We start from the raw sequence: 25,092 nt of genomic DNA on the forward strand, positions 1-25,092 counted from the left end.
TGATTTGAACTATGTTAGAATTCTAGACTAAAATACAGGATCATGTGTTTATTCATGTTTTGGTACTTTATAGAAAACTAAATTAGTATTATTGTTCAGTGTATCATTGGAGTGTATTTTCTCTATCTTTCACTACAATTTGTTTCATTTTTATTTGTTCTTTTTAGATATACATGACAGTAGAATCTATTTTGATATATTTATATAAGTATAGACTATATCATATTCTAATTAGGATCCCAGTGGATGTATACAGTGTTGAGATTCATTGTGGTGTGTTCATATACGTACACAGGAAAGTTATGTCAGATTCATTGTCTTCCTACGACTGTTTCAGTTTGTATGATTGAATTTTATTTCTATATAGATACAACTTCCTACTGTAGAACTTTTCATAAGAAATCTTGAATGATTGCTCAGTATGTAGGAAACCTAATACATATATGCTTTGTTTGATACAATTGTGTAATATGAACTAATTTTGTTTTTTGCAGCTCATATTACATTTTAATAGAGTAGAGGTATTTTGTTTTTGGTGGTGGTTCTAGGAGTTGAACTCAGGGGGCACTGTACCACTGGGCTACATCCCCATCCTTTTTACCTTTTTTTTTTTTTTTTTTTTTTTTTGAGACAGGGTCTTGCTAAGTTACCTGGACTGGGCTGGAACTTGTGATCCTCCTGCCTCAGCTTCCTGAGTTGCTGGGATTACAGGCGTGTACCACTGTGCCCTGCAAGAAATGCTTTTTATTCAAAGGTCTAAGTGACTCTTAGATTAAATGGGAATATCCTGTAGTGGGTTTTTTTTTTTTTTTTTTTTTTTTTTTTTTTTTGTGGTGGTGCTGGGAATAGAACCCAAGGTCTTGTACATGCTAGGCAAGGACTGTACCACTGAGCTCCATCCCCAGCCCTCCTATACTGATTTTTGCAAGGTGAAAATGTTTCTGTGGTTAGGATAATTAGTTCAAATGTTTTGTTTTTTAAGTTTGAATATTCCCATCTTGAGTTGGAAAGTAAACCTTTATCGTATAGACAGTTAATCAAAATATTATACCTAGCTCATGAATTAAGGAAGGTCCTCATTAGAAAATTGATTTTCTAAAGGTCAAACAGCAATGACAACCTTCAAGCCTCTGTTCTATGGTAAGTAGTAGGACTGCTGGCTCCTGTGTGTGATGCCCAAAGCTCTTGTTGCGTCTGCTCACGGTTGTGGTAGGCTTTCTCTTCCACCCTGCTGTTGCTGGCTTCATCTTGTTGCTGTCAGCTTATCTGCCTTCAGCAATTTTCAGTGATTCTGGAAAGCAGACAACCCAGTACTTGCTAGGAGTACAGGGTTTAAAATAAGAACAAAAATCCCCTTTGAGTGAAAGTCCAAAAGGCTTCCTACAAGCTCAATGCCTATGCTCCAGTCCAAGCACTTGGTGGAATGTATTCTGTTTGCAAAATACTCCCTCATTCCCTCACTCTTGAATGTGTTCCAGAGTTGAGGTTGCTGGCAAAATGATTCTTAGATGACATTGTGTTCTTTATATAATGGTTACCAGATTATCATTATAATTATTTTAAGGATTTTACTTACCTACAAAAATAAACAAGGTCATTCAAAGAAAAGTAACCTTCACTGATAGATTACAAATCTCAAAGATTTAAGGGATGTCTTCTTAAGTCATGACTTTCTCAGGACAAATATAACAAAGATGTTAGTGTCCTTTTCTGGAGTCTCCCTTGCTAATTTCCTTGAAGAATACTCTCAATTCCAGAAACTGCATATTTACAAAACAAAACTTGTTTTTTTGAGCTGGCTTCTCTGGAAAGAATTATCTTGAGTCATTATCTTAGTTCAAGTTTGAACTATGTACCAAATTAATTCCTAAATATGTATATTTGGCCTACATATCAATTTAATAGCCATTTGCCATAAAGAATGAATCAGTCAGATGTGGTGGTACACGCCTGTAATCCTAGCAGCTTGGGAGGCTGAGGCAGAAAGATTGCAAGTTCAAGGCCAGACTTGGCAATTTAGTGAGATCCTGTCTCAAAATAAAAAATAAAAAAGTCAGAGAATGTAGCTTAGTGGTAGAGCACCTATGGGGATTTGATCCCCAGTACTAGAAAACAGAAGAGAAAGAGAAAGAAAGAATGAATCAGTGCACTTGTATCTACATATGGAAGTATTTTAGGACTATTTATTTATTGTTATTACCGGTATCATTTGGGTTTAGGGAAAAGCATTGTTTAAGCTGCTGACTTACTGAGACCCTCCTACAAAAAAAATTGGGACTTTTTTGTTTGTTAGCTTTTAGTCTCAAAAACTCCCTATCTGGTGAAGATTAGGCTACTTAATAGCACCTATAAAAACCAGTTCAATATGTAAACTTTTGAAGCTTTTCAGCAAGAACAAGAGTATAATGGTATTTTCTTTTTTTTAAGATTTTTTTTATTGTAAACAAATGGGGTACAACTTGTTTCTCTGATTGTATGTGAAGTAGAGGCGTACCATTTGTGTAATCATACATTTACATAGGGTAATGATGTTTGATTCATTCTGTTATTTTTCCTTCCCCCCACTCCTCCCACCCCTCTTTTCCCTCTATAAAGTTCCTCCTTCCTCCATTCTTGCCTCCCTCCCACCCAGTATTTTCTTTGAAAGCTCTTCCCTTTTTATTATAAAAAATAAACATGTAGAAACTACTCATAGTTTTACTTCTTGAAGTAAACTGTCATTAGTAACTATGTGTGTGTATACACATGTATGTATATGTGCATGTGTATATATACATATACACATGTTTACATCTACACTTTGTAGAGACAGCATGTACTTAATATCCCTGTATTAACCAACACATTATTATGATTTCACAGAAAACCTTCATATATTGTTTAATGATTTGATTTTTCATGTGGCAAAATCCATGAAGAGAATTGATTTTATGTACATGTGTGTCTGTGCAGCAGGAAGTATATAAAATTATTTTCTCTTTACAGACACTGGTTGAGATTTTTCAAAATATTGGTGAGACCAATCTTGCAGATTTCATTGCTGGATTACTCACCATTGTCATCTGTATGGCAGTTAAGGAATTAAATGATCGATTTAAACACAAAATCCCAGTTCCTATTCCTATAGAAGTAATTGTGGTAAGTAGAGTATATAGTTAGAAAATTTGGCATTAATTATGTTGAAAGTGAGAGATTGTGGACTTTTTGTTTCACTTCTTCTTTTATTTTATTTCAGACCATAATTGCCACTGCCATTTCATATGGAGCCAACTTAGAAAAAAATTACAATGCGGGCATTGTTAAGTCCATCCCAAGGGGGTGAGTATGGCGTTCCTCTTAGACAATGCTAGCATATAAAGCCAGTACTTTCTATTTAAAGTCTTTTATTACAAGTTTCATTTCACTGGTGCTCCTTCAGTAGTCCTATTTGTGTATGATCTTAAAAAAAGCACCTATTTGTGCAAAGCATCAAACAAACTACACGTGTGGATAATGTTCAAGCCATTTGTTTAAAAGCAGTTCCTTTACATGTAATTTTTTCTTCATTTTCTTAAAAAGTAGCAGGATATGCGTATTTAACACTAGACTCCTGATTTAAGCTCCACAACACAATAGAAATACAATTATGATCAGTAGCATTTATTGCACTGTGAACAATCTGCTTGAGAAATCAAGGGACATCTGGCTTAAATTCTCCACTATTTAATCTGTCTTAGATAATAATTATATTGTTTGTATGCATACATAAGTTGCATTATCTTTAAGGGGAGTTTTATGTAAGCTTGGTAGTTTGGTTAATTAGAAGAGTGGAAGACCAAGGTCCTTAGTCCATCTCTGTCACTGTCTGGTTGTGTGGCTCTGGGGAAGTTGCCTATATGTCAAGGCTAATTACAACAACTGAAGCCTTAACTCAAGCTCATGAAATGCCAGTGAGAGCTCTCATAAAATGCATGGAGTGGACAAAATGTTTTACACTATAAATTTGTTATATGGTATTAAAAAAGAATCCCAGATGTTTATTACATTTGTAACATTAACTTATAGCATTTATGACTAGACTTGCGGCTGATCTGTAAGTACTGGTTTCTCTTCTCTTGATTCTAGCTGAGACGCCTTGTGCTAGTCTTCGTTTTTCCATGCTTCTGTTAGAAACTACTCAGGCAAGCTAATTCCTACGGCTTGTTCCACGGGAAACTGCTACCTTCCCATTTGATTAATCTCACAATTTCTTCTAAAATCAGCTCGAAAATCTTAGAAAAATGGCTGGGCATGGTGGCATAGATCTATAATCCCAGAGACACAGTAGGCTGGGGCAGGAGGATGCCAAGTTCAAGGTCAGCCTTGGCAACTTAGCAAGACCCTATTTCAAAATAAAAAAAAAATAATAATAAAAAAGGGCTGGGATGTAGCTCAATGGTAGAGCACCCCTGGGTTCAATCCCTACTACTGCAAAACAAGCAACTAGCTACATGGGATATCACTTATTACCCATTACAGCATTTCTCAAACTTACATGTGTAAGAATCATGTGAGACCTGTTTTAACACAAATTCCTGGCTCCCACCCCAAAACTAATGAATCAGGAGTTTCAGAAGAGGGGCCTGGGAATCACTATTTTTCAAAACTGCCTCAAGTGATTCTTCTGATCAGGTAAATGTGGGAAACTCTGTATTAGAAGATCTGCATTTTGGTAGTGAATTCTAAAGCTGGGAGGAATTTAATGATTAAAATAATGCAATGTGGCTACTTGAGTTATGGAGTTTTTACCCTGACAATTAGATTTTGGGGGTAGTTATAAACAATTACACAAACTATATTTCATAGATCCCTTTTGTCAGGCCTCCTAATATGTAACAAACTATCGGTGGTCCACAGCGTATGCCCTGCCCGCCCCCAGCCATGTTCCATTTGTTGATTGGGGAGCTCAGTTTGGCTGCCCTTAGTTGTCCTTCTGGCCTTCTACTAAGCTTTCTTGGCTGGCTTCTCCTGAGAATGGATCCCCAGCCTCTTGCCTTGGTTTGAATCAAGCTGAATCCTCTGACAGACCACCTGGTCAGCTTGGTCAGCAAACAACCTGCCGGCCGTGAAGACTACAAGCTCTTCCAGGAGGGCAGTAAGCCCATCTGTGGTGCTCAGCTGTCTCCCTAGCACGGTACCTATCTCACAGAGGACTTTCAGAAAGTATTTGTTGAAGGGGTAAAATCCCTGAGCTCGTGTCATTATACACAAGCCACAAGAAAGGCCTTTGTTATCTGATCTCACTTGGTAGCACGAAAACAATTCTAATATTAAACAACCTGAGGAAGAAAGGGTAGCCCTGAGACACTGGAAAAGAACAAGTGAAAGAGAATGTTCAAGTGGCTGAGGCGAGTCCTGGGCAAGGCGGAGGAGGGGTGGGGGAGGTGCCACCTTCTCACCTCCTATTCAGGGTCAGAGCCATATGTTAGGATTGCTTGGTTCCCAGTAACAATGTCACACTAGGCAGACAAAAGCTGTGACTCCTCTGTGCCCTTTTTTCTACTCCCTTCCTGGTAAAAATATGCCTGTCTGGGCTGGGGTTGTAGCTCAGTGGTGGAGTGCTTGCCTAGCACATGGGAGGCACTGGGTTCAATCCTCAGCACCACATAGAATAAATAAAATAAATGTATTGTGTCTTTCTACAAATAAAAAACAAAACAACAACAACAAAACACACCTATGTCCAGTTAGCGTCTGAGGATTCACACTAACAGGGAGTCCTCATTCTCTGTCAAACCTTGTTCTTAACCAGCAGATTCCGAGAGCCAGGCATCGCCTGCCTTTCTCCTCATGCAGCTGATCCTGATCCTGCAGCTATTAATGTGTCCGGTTTCTCACTCATCACATCCTAGGCTTTTCATTCGCCCCTTCTGTCATCATGGTTGTGTGTGTATGGGGGTGGGGATGTTTTTGTGGTACTGGGGACTGAATTCAAGAATGTGCCATCAGAGCTACATCCCCATCCCTTTTTATTTTATTTTGAGACAGGGTCTCAGTGAGTTCCTCAGGCTAGCCTTGAACTTGCAATGCTCTTGCCTCCTGAGTCACTGGGATTACAGGTCCATGTCATTGCTTGTCTTTTAACCTGTAACACGATGGACTGCTCTTGCTCTGTCCTGTACATTTTAATCCCTACATTAACTCTTGCCTCATCTCTCAGCTGTGACTTGTCCTCTTCTTACCAGAGCCAGGGCTCCTTGTAATCCTGTTTGCCTTTAAGTAATATGCTTTGTGGTGGTACATGAAAGTGTGGTGCAGGGAAGGACACAGAGTAGGGAGGGGGCCAACACAATCATGGAGGTTCTTCCCCTGGCTGCTTTCTGAGGGCCATGTTCTTCCTTTAGCTGGAGTGGCGGCACATTTGTCAAACTTTCAAGTCCAACTGGAAGTAAAAACATACAGGTAGCACTGTGTTTACCCTGCCTAACTATCCTTTATGGGTTCTTTGGCATTCAGGGCCCAAGCCTCCCCATCCTCATCTTCGAATTGGTGGGTGTCCATATGCTCCCTCCCCTTCAGTCTCTTGGTAGTGTTGTCTTGTGATCAGGTCAGACAGGGTTGGCTGGGGCCAAACAGTCCTACTGAGTGAGCATACAATTTGGAAAGAGCTATGGCCACTGAAGGAGGACAAGTACTAGAGGAAAGGCTTACGCAAAGGTCATTAGAAGCCAGGGCCTCAGCTGACTTGGGGCAAATAATTGATACCACTAAGGCCCAACAAGATAGTACAAAAGGTGGCAGATAGTACAAAAGTGTGGCAGATTTAGATTCTTTCCACATAGACTACACCTAGTATGTGTATAGGCACTAATTCCTTACTATGTGATACCTCAGTTAATTCTATGAGAAGAGCAAATAGTCCACTTGATGGCTGAGGAAACTGAGACTTGGCAGGTTTAAACAACATGCCCCAAATCATAAAGTTACTCAGAGTGATTGAGGTCCTTCGATTTCAAGTCTGCACCTTTTGCTTTGTCACCCTAAGTAATCAAGGATCAGGTAATATTTGGAGAAGGAGGCAGTGTGTAGACAGTGGGCATTAGGCTACTATGAAAACTACATTCTTTGCAGGGCTGGAAAGTTATCCTGAGGCTCCCCAGTTACCTGAATTTGGGTTGACTGGGTCTCAGGAAGAAGAAGCCTAGTTTTAAGAAGTGAGGTCCAAGGTCGTATCCAGACTAGCTGATGATGTGATGGTGAATCACTCAGTGCTGGACCAGGGTTTCCAACATCCTGTCTGGCTGCCTACAGATGGGGTGCATGCTAGAGCCTACACCTAGGATAGGATGGGATATGGGGAAAAGAGTCATCTAAAAGTTAACGCTGTACCCTTGGACAGAGAAAACCTAATGAGAGCAGAGAACCAGAAAGATCTTGTTACCTAGAAAGTCATAATATCTAATACTCGTATCTGGACCTTTCTGGGTCTCAGTTCCCTTATCAACAAAATGAGAGAGGTAGATTCAGCAATATCTAGGATGCTTGCTAACTCTAAATTTGTGATTTTCTCTAAGAATCTAATTTCTACTTTATCTTTATTCAAGCATAAATGAGGTAGGTGGGGAGATATTTTTATGGTTGGGGGCTTCGGGGGTTACACCATAAGGATAGTTATCAAGCAAGCTATGGGTACATGAAGGTCATCCCCAAAATTTTCACATTTGGGGACAATCTCATGAACATAAAATTATAGGTTTTTTTATATAGTTTAATAGAGCAGTTCCAGTTTTGTCAAACAGTAGTCATTTGACCACACATCACTGGGTTATTTTAGTCACTAAATTGCCCAGACTGGCCTTGTACTTGCAATCCTCCTGCCTTAGTTGCCCGAATCACCAGGATTACAGACAGGCACCACCATACCCAGTTTTCTACTGGACTCTTTTAATATCATATATTCTTAGTCTCTTTTACCAAAATGACAGCTCTTCATACAGAGTAAATCTCATCATGGTTAGAATATCTTTTAAGTTTAAAGACCTTTAAGTTGAAATTGTGAAATGAGAAATCCTAATATGTGAAGTGGCACAGATGGAGCTGTATGTATAGCCAATGAAGAATCAGTCAAGGCAGGTTTATTCATGTCTGAAGTTTAGGAGAAGCTTTCAAAGAAATCGGCCAGTGAGATAGCACTGACTTCTGATTTCGTGGATGCTGCTATTCTCGTGTGCTCTTCATTCTCTTGGATAATGTCCTTTCATTCTAGCGTGTGCCTGAGTGGATGTAGCATTTGGTGAGGTGGGAAAAAGGAACCGTTGTCAAATCTTCACAGCATTTTTCTTTAAAAACTCCCTAGGTTTCTGCCTCCTGCACTTCCCCCAGTGAGCTTGTTTTCTGAGATGCTGACTGCATCGTTTTCCATCGCTGTGGTGGCTTATGCTATTGCGGTCTCTGTAGGAAAAGTCTACGCCACCAAGCACGACTACACCATCGATGGGAACCAGGTATGCTAGCCCTCTTGCTGAGCTGCTTTTATAGGGCAGAAAACAAGAAAGAAACACAAGTGGGAATGACTTTGGTTTCTGCTAAAGTAAGGCTTGGGTTTTTCTAGCAGTCCTTAATGAGTTGGTTTCTCTCTTACGCTTCCTAATTAGAAATTATTTTGAAATATGCATGCTGCATCACTTTGCTTTTTAGAAATAGGTCGAAGTAGCCCTATTTTAAAAGAGCTAATTCAGTCAACACAAACAACATCCAAAGTTAACATCTTAGATTAGAATAAGAATTCTTCCTGGTCATTTCTTTTTAATGGCAGCACAATATGATAAAACAGTGCAAAAATCACAATTAATAGCCATGACTACTTTATGTTGAGGTAGCTCACAGTGCAGTTAATATATATATAGGACAATTTTGTAAGCATATAATACATTGCCAGGTGAACTGATTTTACACTGCTTATAAGTCTGCAGGTTTTGTAGTTGGATGTTGCTGAAAACAACATAGCAATTACAGCAGTTAAATGACTAGTAATTGAGCAGAATAATAGCTCTGCTAGTTATATTATGCTTTATAGCAAATATTCAACCACAGAAAAACTTTATGTGAGAGTTGTGGATGTGCCACTCACCAGACAGTGCAAAAGCATCTTAGCAAAAGGGCTAGAAGTTGTCAACCTTTAAAATAACCAATAGCTGGGGGTTTTCTTTTAAATTCTATGGAGTCCAAACCCCTGATGTCTTAGAAGATCCTCAAATACCTTTAATGGTACAAATTAAATTGGACCACCAGGCAGAGTTGGTTTATTTGATTCCTTTGAATACAAGGTGAGGGTTTTGCAAAGATTCTGTTTGTAGCATCATGTCATTCATTCTCTCCCTTAGGAATTCATTGCCTTTGGGATCAGCAACATCTTCTCGGGATTCTTCTCTTGTTTTGTGGCCACCACTGCCTTGTCCCGGACAGCTGTCCAAGAAAGCACTGGGGGAAAGACACAGGTATGGAATGACAGCTGATAACATCAATCACAGAGAACAAGCCAAGGATTGGCAGCTCAGAAAGGCTTATGCAAGAACTAGGCAGGGTAGTTAACCTTTGAGAAGAGAGGGACTTGTTCTTCCTCATCCGATCCAGCTTGGGCCGGTTCATCTCTTTGACTCACCCCCTCATCTAAAACTTCTTGAAAAGCAACATTTACAGTTTTCTGAGATGGAAATTCCTATAAACCTTTGTGTCAATGCTCACCTGGCAGAGAAGTGCACTTCAGTGCTTTTCTAGGGACATTGGTCACTGCCAAGGATGGTGATGAAGAATGCTGGTTGTTATCAGTTTCTTACCTGGGGACAGCCAGGGCCCAGTAAAAGCACTTCATGGCTTGTGTTATTGTTTGCAGGACAGTGAAAAGTTCTCTTTGCATTTCCTTTACCAGGATCAGGAACTTCCTCCAGGGGCCTTTGTTCCCACAGAACAGCAGTTTGCTAGCCAAGAATATCTTTTGTTGTAACATTTTGGCATTTCTTCCTGAGTCTGATTTTTGTTCTTGAATTTCTGAATGTGTACTTAATCTTGCCATTTTAAATGTGACTGTCAGTTGTTGTCTTCATGAGATGACCATAAAACCAGCATACCAATTAATCTTTGGGCAATCCCTCAGTCCCAGTGAGTCAGAAAGCTCAGAAATGGCTCTCAAAGTCAGGCACAGAATCAAATATGCCAAACCAGTGACCTTGGACTAGGGGCAGACGCAGGGAATTGTGCTTCTATTATGCCACAAGGGTTTTATTCTCCTACCACAGAAAAAAACATTATTTAAAAGTAAAAAGTACATTCGGGCTTAAAAGTAAAACAGATCCAAACTAAATAGGGTAAAACACACACAGCATCTTCATATAGAATTTTATTAAGTCAGAGACACTTAAAATAAATATGAACTTGGTATGGTGGCATAGGCATGTAATCCCAGCGACTTGAGAGGCTGAGGCAGGAGGATAGAAAGTTCGAAGCCAGCCTCAGCAACAGAGAGGCACTAAGCAACTCAGTGAGGCCCTGTCTCTAAACAAAATATAAAAAAGGGCTGAGGATGTGGCTCAGTGGTTGAGTGCCCAGAGTTCAATCCCTGGTAACCTCCCCACCAAAAAATATGAAAGAGAATAACTGAGAAAATGAAAGACCTCAACAATGGCTTGCCCAGAGTGCTTTAATTGTCCCCAGGGTACACAGGTTGTTTCTGGCCTGTTTATAATGGATCATGATAATTATAGACTTGGAAGATTTGGTCTCTTCCAATATCTTGGCTCCTTTGAAACAAAAATTTAATGTTTATTCTCAGAATTTTTCTTAAATTGTTTTTGCAAACATTTGCCTCTGAGTAGGCAAAATAATATAGTCCAAACCAGGAAGCATAACCAGAGGTCTGCTGTTGAGAGGAAGTGGTCAGAGCCAATTTCCAAAGGTATGCCTATTTCATGTTGCAGCTGTCAGTAGCAAGAGTTCTTGCTGCTTGCATTGGAGACAGAGCATTGACAAGCTCTCCAGGGCATGTGGTCCTAAGAGGGTTCAGGCATATCCCAAACCAGTGATGTTCATTCTCCTGCTGTAACCTCCAGGCTCAAACGAGTCATGGGCTGGCCGCCCTAGTAAGAATGCCCATGTAAAGTAACCTCCTTGGCAAAGGACTTGAGGGATAATGGCATTCTGGTAAGCTAATATCCTCTGCCACACACTGGCGTGCATTATATTTAGGAATGACGGATGCCAGGATTTCAGCACTGAAGAAGGAAACAAGTGTAGAAATGGCTTGATATTTAATTACTGAAATGTATACTAAGTTCTGGGGTTAAAAGTCTTTGTGCCTGGACTGTAACCAAATAAACTAGCAGGTCTTCTCGTGTGTGGCTTCTCATGTTTTTTTCTTATGTCGAAGCCTCAGTTTTAGCGCCTATACAATGGACTAATAATTGTATCCATCTCATAGGAATGTTGTGAAGATTATATTAAAAAAATGTTTGTGAAGTCCTGGCACATGCCAGTGAGTGATGATTGCTGAGCTCAAGGCAGGAATGGCATGTTAGCCTCTATGACACATGTATTATTCCTGGCATTAAGAAGCACCTAGCATATATTTGCTGAAGGAATGCATAAAAGAGTGTTGGTGTTTTCAGCACATCTGTACATTGTAGAAGAGCTGAATGTTGGCCACCTGTTCTTTCTCTCATTCTCTATTACTCCTATTGATTCATAAAAAGCAATTCTGATTATAAACTACTCTGTAGCTCTGATTACTCTCTCACTTAACAGAATAATTAATTCTCTAGTAACTGAATCTGCTCATAGATATAAAATCTACAGAACTTCCCACAAACCATCCTTTATATCCTAAGTACAAGAAATTGATCCCTTGCAGATTTTAATGGTGTCCAAAACTAGCCTAGGCCCCCATATTTGGAGACTTATTATATATGCTGGTGAATAGGTGGCTGCTTTCTTGTTCCGAGTTGGGCAGCAGGTTGTGGTTCCTGTCTCTAAATCTCCATCTCTCTCATTATTTCACAGAGCCCTTTATCCACAGTGAGATGCTAGTGGCTCAGTGAATATTGCTTGAGTCATTGGAAGGGTTCTGACTTCTCCACTTAGTTAGGCAAGAGGAAAGCTCACCAAACTTCTGGGGACCTGGAGGCATGGTGCCAGGAAGAACAGAGAGTAGGGAGCTCGACAAACAAAGTGAGCATTTTCGTACATCACAGATACACCCCAGACTGACCCAGCCATAAGCTGAACATAAATGAGCATAAGCTGAATATCATTTGCCAGATGAAGTGAATACTTTCTATTAAGTATGCTGATTTTCCTTTTCTATTTGCTGTGACTCCTGCCTCCTTTAACTCAGATCTCTTGCACTAGGCAGTGCTTGTGCTCAGCACCATCTTCCCTGTTGCTTCCTCTCTGATGGCTTTGCTTCTGGCTTCCTTCTCCTTTTCTCCTCTGTTTCAGAGCTTCTAGTCTCCACCTTGACCATGCACCAGCTGTCTGAACAGAGAATTCATTGGTCATCTGATCAAACCAGAGAATAGCCCCTGCCCCCTCAGTCTCTCTCCTATTTGTGGACCTAAGGAGAGCTCTTTTTTATTTGCCAGTGAAGGTAAAGTTTCTGAACTTCTTTACCCTGCTATTGCTCCAACACTGCAACTGCTTTGGGGAAAATTTGGAGCCTGCATCTGTGCACCTGTCAGAGGGAGCAGGAGACATGGTCCCACCTCTCGGTATGCCAACGTGGCACTATGAATTTGTAACTGGATGGATAAACTTATTTTCTCTGAGACTTTCATGGGAACCATGTGCTATGAGTACAATGTGTTATCAGAGTGGCTATTGTGGTTGCTGCTTCAACAATGCAGAAGAATCAGATACATGCTGTTAGATTTATTTCCCAAGAACATGATGATAATCTCTGTAGTTGAGGAAGGAGTTGGTATGTTTCATGGCTTGGCAACTACTAGAAGGTTGGCCTGAATTGACACCAAATAGGTGTAATATATCCAGATAAAATTCACGACAAAGTAACTTTACTTCAGCAGGCCCCGCAAAAGTGTGCACACCCGAGCATGCGCGCGCGCGCACACACACATTTTTCCTTTTTTTTGGTTTTGTATTATTTTAGCAAATAATGTCATTTCTCCCGAAATCAAGCAGAAGTGGTGGAGGGGGGAATCAAGGAAGCATCAAATGAGTCTGTGAGCAGAATTTTTCATGCACATGTGATGAGCTGGAAGACTCTAAGGAGGAGGGTGAACCCTCTTCATGCAAGGCTTGTATCTTTCAGATTGCTGGCATCATCTCTGCTGGGATTGTGATGATCGCCATTATTGCCCTGGGGAAACTTCTGGAACCCTTGCAGAAGGTATAACTCTGCTTCTCTGTATACCAATTGCATAATTTCCTGTCACCACTCTGCTACCAGAGAAACAACAGGAGATTTAAAAATCATCACATGGAAAGCTATTCCCCTGAATAACACAGCCTTCCCTGTCTCTCTTGGCAGTCGGTCCTGGCAGCTGTTGTAATTGCCAACCTGAAAGGGATGTTTATGCAGGTGTGTGATGTTCCTCGTTTGTGGAGGCAGAATAAGACTGATGCTGTAAGTTACCCACCACCCATTATCTGAAATAAGATTTGTTTTTTATATGCTTCCTGTGGTATCACTAAGTCCCCCCCTCCCCCGTTTCCTAAGCCTTGCCTGTTCTTTAGAAACCTCAGAGCAGAAATTAGAATTGTGTGTATAAACCAAAGCCTTGATGTTTTCTACGTAAACTGTATTTGTGAAGCTCCTGTATCTCTGGGAAGATTGATTTTTAGCAAAAATCCCTTATGAGGCCTTGGGCGTTCTCAAGCCCAAACAAAGCAAAGCACAACACATCACATTTTCTTTAAAACATAATTTAAAGGAAAAAAAAAAACAAAACCAAACAACAGCAACAAAAACAAAATGCAAAACTCCATGCTGACTTTGTGACTGAAGTGACCTTCACAACTATTTTAAAGAATTACAAAAACCAGAAATGAGATCTTTTACAGTTATACTCTAATTTAGACACACACATACACACACACCCACATCCCCACACACACTCAGAGAAAATTTCTTATATGTTGATATGTAAAAAAGAGACCAGAATAGAAATGCTAGGGAAAAATGTGTGTGTTTATGTGTGTGTGTGTGTGTGTGTGTGTGTGTGTGTGTGTGTGTTTGTGTGCAGAAATAAAGAGGTTACAAGTAGGGAGGAAGATTGGGAATGGGTGGAGAGGGAAGAGGATTGTGTGCAAGATTTTTCACTGTAAACCTCTTAAATATTAATTCCCTTTTGAGCCCTATTCAAAAATATAAAATAAATAAAATGGGACAGTTGGTCTTTATTGGGAAGATCAGCTCCAGTTTCACTTAAATATAAAATGAATGAATGAATGAATGGATAAAATGAATGAAAATGAATGAAATCAGAATATATTTTAAAAAGCTATACTTGTGAATGATTGATCTTATTGTTATAGATAGCCTAACACTTGATAGTACCTGATGAATCAATATAATTCTTTTCATTTCCATTCCCCTGTAGGTTATCTGGGTATTTACATGCATCATGTCCATCATTCTGGGTTTGGACCTGGGCTTACTAGCTGGCCTTCTATTTGGTCTATTGACTGTGGTCCTGCGAGTTCAGTTGTGAGTACTTAAAACCCAGATTTTCTATGAATAGGACAACACACCCTGCACTTTCCTATGTTGATATGAAACTTCTTCTTTTGATAATAGTTGTTATATATTGAGAGATTCTTTGAATTAAGACGCTAGTGCTTTACAGACTTTACCATACTTAATTTTTAAAAAAATCCTATGAATAGGTTTGATTATTCTCATTCTACAGGTTAGAAAATTTAGGCTCAAAAAGGCTAAGGATCTTTCCTAAGGTCACACAGTTACCAATTGGCAGGGCTAAGATTTGAATCCAGATTACCTCACCCCAAAGTCCATGCATGTAGTCACATGCTCCATGACTGTACTCCCCTTTTAGCCACTGTCAGACTAAAAGAAACATGGTTCAGTCAAAGTCCCATGTTGCTTTGTTGTTTCTTCTTTAAATAAGATGCAAGGTGGGCCTTGAGTCCAAGGTCAGACAAAACAACGCTAAATTTATAGCTCATTTTCCTCTTTTGAAGCTAGTAACCCCAAAGTTATGCAACCCAGTACAGGAGAACTCTAGAACAGCTAATTATAGCCAAAATACATTCAAATCTGTCAAATAAGGCACAAACCCCAAGGTCATACAATTCTGAAAAGTAAACATAATTAGTTCATATGCAGAGTAAAAGCAGCAAAGACATGAGTTAAATAAAGGAAAATAATCTGCGAGGGCCGGTCAGGGAGCCTGAAGGTGTCCTTGGTTTTGTTTTGACTCTGGAGAGGGTTGGTAATGTGTCCTCCTGGGCCTTGAGGGAAACAGAGCTGCTCTCTCTCTCCTCAATTCTCCCATTGTCCTCCCAGATTTCTGGCCTCTTCTCTGCCTATGTTTGGGCCACGAAGGAAGAAGAAACCTGGAAAAACATCAACACAGACATCTTCAGCTTAGCAAAGGCTCCCCTCTCCTATTCCTCCTGCAGTTCTTCTTACCCTCCCTCCCTACCCTAGCACATGGCACCTACTCAAAAGGCCTGTGGCTTTCTGCATCAGCACCCTAGGAGCACAGGGTCCTGAAAGGGCTTGTGACCTCCTGAAGTGCCTCATTTGCTGCTAGAAAATATCTCAGAAATTGCCATTAGAAGATGCTGCCTCTTAGTCAGGCAAGGGGTACACACCTGGAATCCCAGTGACTTGGGAGGCTGAGGCAGGAGAATGGCAAGTTTGAGACCAGCCTCAGCTACTTAGCAAGACCCCGTCTCAAAACAAAAAATAAAAAAGAACCGAAGGTGTAGCTTAGTGGTAAAGTACCACTGGGTTCCATCCCCAGTGCTGCAAGAAAAAAGAAAAGAAGGGGAAAAACAGAAGCTGTGTCCCTCCCTGTATCTATCTGCCTCAGTGTCTTTTTCTTTTCTTATGTGAGTGTGGTTGAGACAGAAGGATTTTGGAAAGGAAGACTAGCGAATGAGCTTTATGTTAAAAATCAGCACAACACAGCAAGTCAAGGAAAAATTGGTGGCACATTTTAGCTGCTGGTTTGGTAACTAGGTTTTTAGCAAAAAAAAAAAAAAAAAAAGCAGTATCCTCCACAGTATTTAAATTCCAGTAATTATAATGCTGATCCAGAGAGCACAATGCTGAAAGGACCCCAAACAGATAGTCTTTCTTCAGGAGTTGCATTTAGCATATGTCCCTAGTCACACTTGAAGAAACATGGAATTTATCTGATTGCATTGGGAACAGGAAATCAACAGTCTGGTTGACAGGAAGGACTTATTTCTGGTCTTCCCAGCCTGCTGTGTCTATAAAAAGAGACTAATTTGATCACCCGCAGATTCTCCATATCCATCAGGAAGTTGCCATAAGTCACAAATAAGTATCAGGCACTGACAAAACATGAGTTAGAGACAGAGGCTGTGCTGTTCTTTACCTCTGGGACTTTGCTAACTTCTCTGAACCTCAATTTACTCACCAATAAAAGTAAGAATAACACCGCTGATCTTTCAAGGTTATGGTAGAGCTTCAAATAGATTTAACATGTGAGAAAGCTCTTTGCTTTTTCTATAAATTGTTATGCACGTGAAAGCACGATGCTCATTATTTCTCTGAGCTATCAGAAGAGAGTCACAGTTAGTTCCTTCTCTAGTTCCACAAAAACACCAGCTGTTCATTTCAGAGTTAGTTTCGGGAAAATGTCACCTGCAATAAAGACAGAGTCCAAAACACCAGAATGATGGACTCTTCAGTAGCTGTTATTTTTAAAAAAACTTTTTAGTGCAAAATATGACTGATACAAAAAATTCCTGATTAACATCTCTTCTCTTCTTTTAGTCCTTCATGGAATAGCCTTGGAAGCATCCCTAGTACAGACATCTACAAAAGTACCAAGCATTACAAAAATGTAAGTGCCTTTGTGATACATTTACTAGAAATGGGTCTGCTAGCTTGCAATTCCAGGAGTCACATAGTTCTCTATTATCATGTTTGGTGCACGGTGGTCAAGGATGGAGACTTCTGCTGGGAAAGTCTTTTAGTCCACTGGGCGTGTCATATAAGCGCTTTGATTCAATGTATCTTTTGACATATGGATTATATGAACTTTGAGCTAGTTGAATGTCATTTTAATGTAAAAATCATTGCAGGAAGGAATTTAAAATAATAGGCAATTAGATTATTCCCAGGTGTTTAATCAAAAATTTATTTCTCCACTATGTAATCCTTAGCCTCTATGACTATGCCTCAAACCCCTGTAAGATGTTCTTCATTCAGTTCTAACAAGAGGTTTTCAAGTTCTCTATCACTAGGAGCTTATTTGATATTTTGTTTATCCTTGGAATTGGAAGAAGTAATATGACACAGGAAATGAAAAACAAAGAAATTAAACATCCCACTGATGGGCTTGTGTTGCCTGCAAATACAATTGCTTAGTGACCGCTAGGGGAAGCACATGAAAAAGTGGAGAAAGCAAATTAAAGAAAACAGAAATTTAACTACAAATAAAACAAAATCATATATGCATATTGATGTGTTTATGTCATATATATATATATATATATATATATATATATATATATATGAATGACATATGAGGTATAAATGTGAGCCCTAGGAAGTTATAGTCTAATTTTCTATTAATATTAAAGAATTATTGGACACTGAACCTGGAATCTCAGGAGTTGTTACTTTATTTTCACAATCTTTTTGTTATGTTGAACCAAGTGCATCAAGAGCTAAAAATGATTTTAGAGAAATTTTGGGCTCTGAGGCAGGGAACCCTAGACTGAATATTGGGAGTTCTGAAATCTAGCCTCTGTCTTGGTGAGACTTTGTTCAAGTCACTCAGCATCTCAGGGCCTCAATTTTCTCACCTGAAGGGGCCAGACTAAAACTGCTATGATTCCTAAGGAACAGAAAAGCCTGATTCTGTGATTTTGTGGATTCTCCTCTTGGCATGGCCACCGTGTGTCAGGGTACAAATAAACAAATGACACCATAGGCCTCAGTTTCTATAAAACCCCTTGATTTTGCCCCCTGGCCCCCCAACTACTCAGAATGTTAGAAAAATCAAGAGGGTAGGTGGTATGAACTGGAGACAAACAATTTCACCATTTTGAGCCTCAGTTTCTTTGGCTAGTAGTGCCCTTTCAAACTTGACCTTCTCTGGCATTGTGGAAGTCCAAGAGTTTTGGCAATCTGTTATTTCCCAGGTGGAATGAAACCCCTATTTGTGGAAAGTTGAGTGTTGAGTATCCATCTCTTGGGACCCCTCCCCTTTGGGAGTTCTATTTTCTTTCTTTCTATTACTCTAATAAATCCTGTTACTTCACTCTCAAAAAAAAAAAAAAGTTGGGTGTTGCTACCCATTTCCCCTAAGCAAGTGTGTCCTGGCTCCTTGCAGAATAACCACAAATTTACTGGATGATTTGATGCCAGAATTGTTTAACCTCAGAAAAATTTTTTTTCTTAAATGCTAGATTGAAGAACTTGAAGGAGTGAAGATTCTTAGATTTTCTAGTCCTATCTTTTATGGCAACGTCGATGGTTTTAAAAAATGTATCAAGTCCACAGTAAGTGTTTTATCCTTTGAAATCTGGTTTCTAACCTTGAGATTTCACTTATTTATTTATTTGACTCCAGCTGGAAATAAGGCCCTATGTTCTATTCCCTTTGTGATAGACATTAAGAATTATATAACATCCTTCCCCTCAAAAGACTATACAATACAGGAATAGGAAAATAAAAGATTTACCATCTATTGGGAATTTTAATCCCTACGTTAATCCAGCAACAACTGCCAGGTAAAAACACTAGAGGTGAGTCCAAGCAGAATTTAGTGAATTCCAAACAAATAGCATAGAAAGCGTTAAGTGCTCCTTTGTGGGGTGCTGGCTATACCACCAGGACAGGACTGGCAAGTTGGGCCAAGTTTGCCAGAATGTCTGTGGCAGAAGATTAGGCTGCGGGCACCCAAGGAACTACAGCCACCCTGGGAGCCACCTGGGGTCCACTGCCGCGGGGCAAGTTGCTGCCTTGGCCAGCAGGATCCCAAGAAGCAGAAGGTCAAGGTTGTGGAAATTTCCAGAGGCTATGTGAAGTGTCCTGTGGTGACAGATTGCCTGCAGAGGCAGATATGAGAATCCAGTTGCCCATTTGTGAAGGCAGATATCAAAGAGAGACATACAACTATGCAAAACAATGCCACTGTTGTAAATATTTTTATTTGGAAAAATAGTTTCCTTCATTTAAAAAATGTATTTTTGTTAACACATATTGGGTTTATTATGATTATTTTAAATTAACAATGTGAAAAAATGTTTGTGGAAAGGAGAGATCCAAGTTAGTTGGACAAATTAGATAGCTGCGGGAAGGAAGGGGATCCTGTCAGGTGCTTGGGAGCCACGTGAGCTGAGAGGAGACAGTTGGGAGCAGTGTGTAGGGGGGACTGTTGCCCAGTTAAAGAGCAAATAGAGGAATACGTAAGGAGGGCATTCTCATCTCCTGAATGTCTCTCTAAACTTTGAACTTGAAATTGGATTTTGTCTCTGAATTGGTATTTTCCTAAGCAAGTTGCTGGGGAAACTAGTTCAGAGGAATGTTCATAGATTTTGCAATAACAAAAGGGCCCTATGATGTTACAGAAATTTGGAAAAGAGAGTTTTAAAGTTAAAGGTATTACTTTTTGCCATTTTGTCTTTTTTTTTTTAAACTCTCTTGGGTTTTTAATATGCTACTGTCTTCCCCAAGTCTCTGGTGGGGGTTGGGTGATCTGATAGTGGAGGGGGATCTACTTCATAAGAATACACAATTTCTTTTGGCAGGATGTCTCAAAGGAACAGTATCTTTTGAGAAATATGGTTCAGATAACAATTGCCATTAATAAGCATTAGGAACCAGACATTTTAAGTAACCTGACATTTATCTCCAAAGGTTGGATTTGATGCCATTAGAGTATATAACAAGAGGCTGAAGGCATTGAGGAGAATACAGAAACTCATCAAAAAAGGACAGTTAAGGGCAACAAAGGTGAGGCTTCATCTTTCTTTCCCCCTTAAATTCTTTCCTTCCTTCCTTCCTTCCTTCCTTGTACCAGGAATTGAACGCAGGGGCACTTGACCACTGAGCCACATCCCCATCCCTATTTTGTATTTTATTTAGAGACAGGGTCTCAGTGAGTTGCTTAGCACCTTGCTTTCGCTGAGGCTGCTTTGAACCTTCGATCCTCCTGTTTCAGCCTCCCGAGACCTTGGGATTACAGGCATGTGCCACCGTGCCTGGCAAATTATTTATTTTTTTTGTGGTGCTGAAGATCAAGCCCAGTGCCTCACATATGCCAGGCAAGCACTCTACCACTGAGCCACAACCCCCGCCCTCCCCCTTAAATTCTTTCCTTTCTCTGATAAAAGAAGTTATATAGTCTAAAATTAAATCTTTCCCCTTTGTAATCCAGATGTGTGGGAACAGATGATATATGTATGTCAAAGAACAGCTGAGCTGTCCTTGTAGGCAAGAGAAATGGGTGGGAATAAAATGAAATCAGCAGGGCTCCCTCACAATTATAGGGTATGATTTTTATTTTCAGCATGAACAGCATCTGTATTATTTTTAAAACCTTATTTAAAAAATAAGTTTTTTTCAAAAATAATTTTAAAGGTTCAAAAGTACCAATTCAATTCCAGAAAATTACAATAGAAGGCAGTAAGTTCACAAACTTTCAAAACTATTAACTTCTGTTTAGATTCTCCTACCAATATATCTCTTAACAAAGTTCCAGAAATTGAGAATATTTTGACTCCTTGTTCTTCCATTTCTTCTTAGAGAACATCAAAGTTTGGGCTGAGGTAAAATTCTTTCCTTAAGAGTTCATTCCCTTGCTGGACGCAGCAGCACACACTGGCAATCCCAGTAGCTCGGAAGGCTGAGGCAGGAGGATTGCAAGTTCAAAACCAGCCTCAGAAACTTAGTGAGGCAGGCGCTAAGCAGTTTAGTGAGACCCTGTCTCAAAATAAAATATAAAAAGAGCTGGGGATGTTGCTCATCTAAGCACTCCTGGTTCAATCCCAGGTTCAAAAAAAAAAAAGTTCATTCCCCTAACATTTTTATTTACCAAGGAACACTGTGTGCAGGACTTGTACATAATTTGAAGTAAGTGTTTGAAAGACATTTCAAATCAATGGCAATTAAGTTGGCAGAGTTTTCTTTGTTTAGAATGGCATTGTAAGTGATGCGGGTTCATCAAATAATGCTTTCGAGCCTGATGAAGATATTGAAGAACCAGAAGAACTTGATATCCCAACCAAGGAAATCGAGGTTCAAGTAGATTGGAACTCTGAGCTTCCAGTCAAAGTGAATGTTCCCAAGGTGCCAATCCATAGCCTTGTGCTTGATTGTGGAGCCATATCTTTCCTGGATGTTGTTGGAGTGAGGTCATTGCGGCTGGTAAGATTCTGGTTTTTTGAAGTATATACTTGGAGATTTGACAAGAGTAAAATGGGTTCTCTTGCTTTGCAAAAGGGTAAACTCATGGGCTCTATAATTTTTCTAAGTGAATACTTTTGTGATGGAGTGCAATATTTTTATTTATTAGAGCATTATAGTTACACATAGGAGCTGGGTTCATTTTGACAAAACCATGCATGCATGGAATTTGATTTACTCCATTTCAGTCCCCATTCCCTCTCCTTTCCCTTCCCTCCACCCGCCTTCTATTCTCCTTCCTCTACTCTACTGATCTTCCTTTCATTCATTTTTAATTGGTGCTTTATACATATAAAGGTTTAAATACCCTGTAGTATATTCATATATGCACATAATGTGATTTTGTTAAATTCATTCCTCATTTCCTCCCTTTTTCCTTCCCTCCTCCCTCCCGCTTGATCTCCTTCTTCTATAAAGTGTGATATTTTAAAGTGTAAGCTCTGGAGCCAGAGTTGAATCCTGGCTTCATCACTAGCACTAGCACTGTGAACTTGAGCAAGTTGCTTGATCTGTTTGTGTCTCCATCCTTCAATGTAACATAGGCATGGGTAATGATTGCATCCACTTCACAGGGGTGTTATGAAGATTAAATAAGATAATAAATGCAAAGAGTTCAGAAGAGTGACTGGCACATAGGTACCCTTTCACAATTATGAATACTTTTTTTTTTCTTTTTTGTACAGGGAATTGAAACCAAGGGTGTTCTACCACTGAGCTACATCCTCAGACCTTTTTTTGTTTGTTTTTTAGTTTGAGACAGGGACTGGCTAAGTTGCTTAGGTCCTTGCTAAATTCCTGAGGCTGGCCTTGAACTTGAGATCCTCCTGCTTCAGCCTCTTAAGTTGCTGGGATTACAGGTGTACACCACCATACCCAGCTATGAACACTTATTATATTTTATTTTTCTGAGAATGTGTAGGAGATGGAATATGAAAAGAAGGAAAAATGGGCAAAGTTTGTTATTATATTCTACTTTTTATGTGAATAGCAGCAGCATAAGGAATACCAGGTACATGGTAGGCCTGGAAAAGCTGGACGTTATTAAGAGGTTAGAAAAGAAAGCAAGGTCAGGCATGTAGGGAGTCAAGGCAAGAGTTGAGGACCATGCAGGGTGAAAACATCTATGATTTCAGAAAGTAGTTATGCAAGCTCAAGTTCACACATTCTTTCAACAGGAAGATGTTAAATGCGTTATATGTGCTAAGCACTCTTCCAGGCACAAGAGACTAGTGATGAAGTAGCCATGATCTCTACCATCATGGGACTAAGCAGTCTAGGAGGGAAGGCAAACATTAAGTAATATGATAATTTAACAACCATATTAAGTGCTCTAAAGAAGTCTTTAAGAGGAAGTCATCTAAAAAAAAAAAAAGATGTCACTTTTAGGTGTCAAGTTTAGGTGAAACTTCAGGTAGATATTAAGAGGATCAGGCAGAAAGGTAAGCAGGTTAAGGTATGACAATCAGATGAAATAATATAGAACAGACTCCTAACAGAGATTTAGCTTAGCTGGGGGCTTTTGGGCTACCTCTGCGAAGAGAGGAAATGATTCCAGGGAGTGGGTACTAAGTGGGTAAGGTAGGGAAGCGATTATACTTGGCAAAAAAGTGTGAGAATATGCTGAAAGGTTCTGTTCTCTTAGCACATCTGGTATTAGCTCCTTGGAGAACAAAGACTTGTTCTTTGTTGTTCATTTCACTCTAAGCATTGGCTTAGATTCATTGTAGATTGTATTGGCCAAAGGGTTTAATGAATTACTTTTGAGGAGAGTCTAACATAATTAATGCCAGAATATTTCCCATACTTAAATAGTTACTTTCAAATACAATTATGATTATATACAATATATTGCTCATAGGTCTAGTGCATTGACTTTTTTAAGATCAAAATTTTTATGATCGTTGTAAGTGTTGTTGTAAGGAATAGTAGATTTTATGTACCCCCTTCCCAGTTTCTCCCAATAGTAATATTTTGTAAAACTACAGTGCAAAATTATTGTCAAGATTCTGATTGATACATTCATAATAGAGATCTTAATGTTTGGATCAGTTTTTTTCTTTTCCTTTTCCTTTTTTTTTGGCGGGGTGGGGGGTTTGCTTCTGGGGATCGAGCTCAGGGGCACTCAGCCACTGAGCCACATCCCCATCCCTATTTCGTATTTTATTTAGAGACAGGGTCTCACTGAGTTGCTTAGAGCCTCACTGTTGCTGAGGCTGGTTTGAGCTTGGGATCCCCCTGCTTCAGCCTCTTGGGCCATTGGGATTACAGGTGTGTGCCACAGCACCCGGCTGGTTGGTCTGAATGTGGTGTCATATCCACACCGTATCTCTTCCACTCAGATGTGAACTCATGCTTTTTTCCTTAGTCAGCAGAATATTCCTTCCAGAAATATTTATCAAGCACCTCTTTGCTACAGAGTGCTGTGCCATTGTGCAGTGGATGTTGCCATTTCTTGAGATACGTCATTTCATCTCTAAACATACCATCACTATAGGCCAAAAACCTATATGATTTTTCCAATAATGAACCTTCCTCAAAGTTTTGATTAACTATGAAAGTGTTGACATTTCTCCTGAGCAAGAAACTGAAATATCGTTGAATCATGGGTAAAGTTATTCATTGTTACAAATTTGTTTTTATTTTTAGATTGTCAAGGAATTCCAAAGAATTGATGTGAGTGTGTACTTTGCATCACTTCAAGGTAAATGCATCGATGTGCCTATCTGTACGACTTTTTCCTAAGTCCTTTCTCTGCTACCTTCGAACATTGGCACATAATGTCTGAAGGCTTTTAAAAAAACTAAAAAACTCTTTTGCGTTGTTATAAATTTGTATAAGAAAATTTGCCACTTTAGTCACTTTTAAGTGTATAATTAATCCAGTATCATTATTATCTTCACAATATTATACAACCATCACCCATTATTTCCAGAATTCTTTATCATCACAGACAGAAACTCTGTATCAATGACACAATAATTCTGAGAACATTTTTTATTTCAAAGATAATACCTTGAATTTGTGCACAGAGCTGGTCTGGGATGTACAGAAACTTATGTCCTGGTGGCAGTGTAAGATCAATGGGGTGGGGGAATTGTTATGAGGACAACAGAGTTGGAGATTTCATAGATCCCTTGGAACAAGAGGATTCACCAGGCATGGGTCTCCTGTCTTTTTATGTGTGTAGGAAAGCGATAGCGCTTAGGCTGAGTTCTCTAGAAGCAGAGTCTGAGATGGATTTTTGTGTAAGTGAAGAAGTAAAGAAAGCAGGACAGGGCAGGAGAGGCTGAGCAAAGATGTGGTTTCAGAAATCTGACATTAGATTCCTGATTGCATAGGGATCTTCCTAGCAGGAAGACCACCAGAGATTATGCCATCCTGAGCATGGGGCCTGTCTTTGTATCATGATAGTTAACCAAAGATGCAGATTCTCATATATGCAGGTATAGCCTCCAGGCCTCTTCAGGTAAGACAGCTCCTATTGGCCAAGG

The 25,092-nt window shown here is 39.6% G+C and overlaps 1 protein-coding gene across 1 annotated transcript in view; it reads left to right on the forward strand.

The window, feature by feature from the left end:
- Window positions 1-25,092, forward strand: part of Slc26a4 (solute carrier family 26 member 4) — a 57,081-nt gene that overhangs the window by 25,343 nt on the left and 6,646 nt on the right. The window contains exons 7-18 of the mRNA XM_047561604.1: window positions 2,986-3,138; window positions 3,236-3,318; window positions 8,315-8,462; window positions 9,342-9,455; window positions 13,277-13,354; window positions 13,496-13,591; window positions 14,568-14,674; window positions 16,958-17,027; window positions 18,601-18,693; window positions 20,054-20,149; window positions 21,332-21,562; window positions 24,248-24,302. Coding sequence (XP_047417560.1) covers window positions 2,986-3,138; window positions 3,236-3,318; window positions 8,315-8,462; window positions 9,342-9,455; window positions 13,277-13,354; window positions 13,496-13,591; window positions 14,568-14,674; window positions 16,958-17,027; window positions 18,601-18,693; window positions 20,054-20,149; window positions 21,332-21,562; window positions 24,248-24,302 — 1,324 coding nt within the window. The remainder of the gene's footprint in view (window positions 1-2,985; window positions 3,139-3,235; window positions 3,319-8,314; window positions 8,463-9,341; window positions 9,456-13,276; window positions 13,355-13,495; window positions 13,592-14,567; window positions 14,675-16,957; window positions 17,028-18,600; window positions 18,694-20,053; window positions 20,150-21,331; window positions 21,563-24,247; window positions 24,303-25,092) is intronic.

The sequence above is a fragment of the Sciurus carolinensis genome, chromosome 8 (assembly GCF_902686445.1).
Source record: "Sciurus carolinensis chromosome 8, mSciCar1.2, whole genome shotgun sequence".
Taxonomy (NCBI): domain Eukaryota; kingdom Metazoa; phylum Chordata; class Mammalia; order Rodentia; family Sciuridae; genus Sciurus; species Sciurus carolinensis.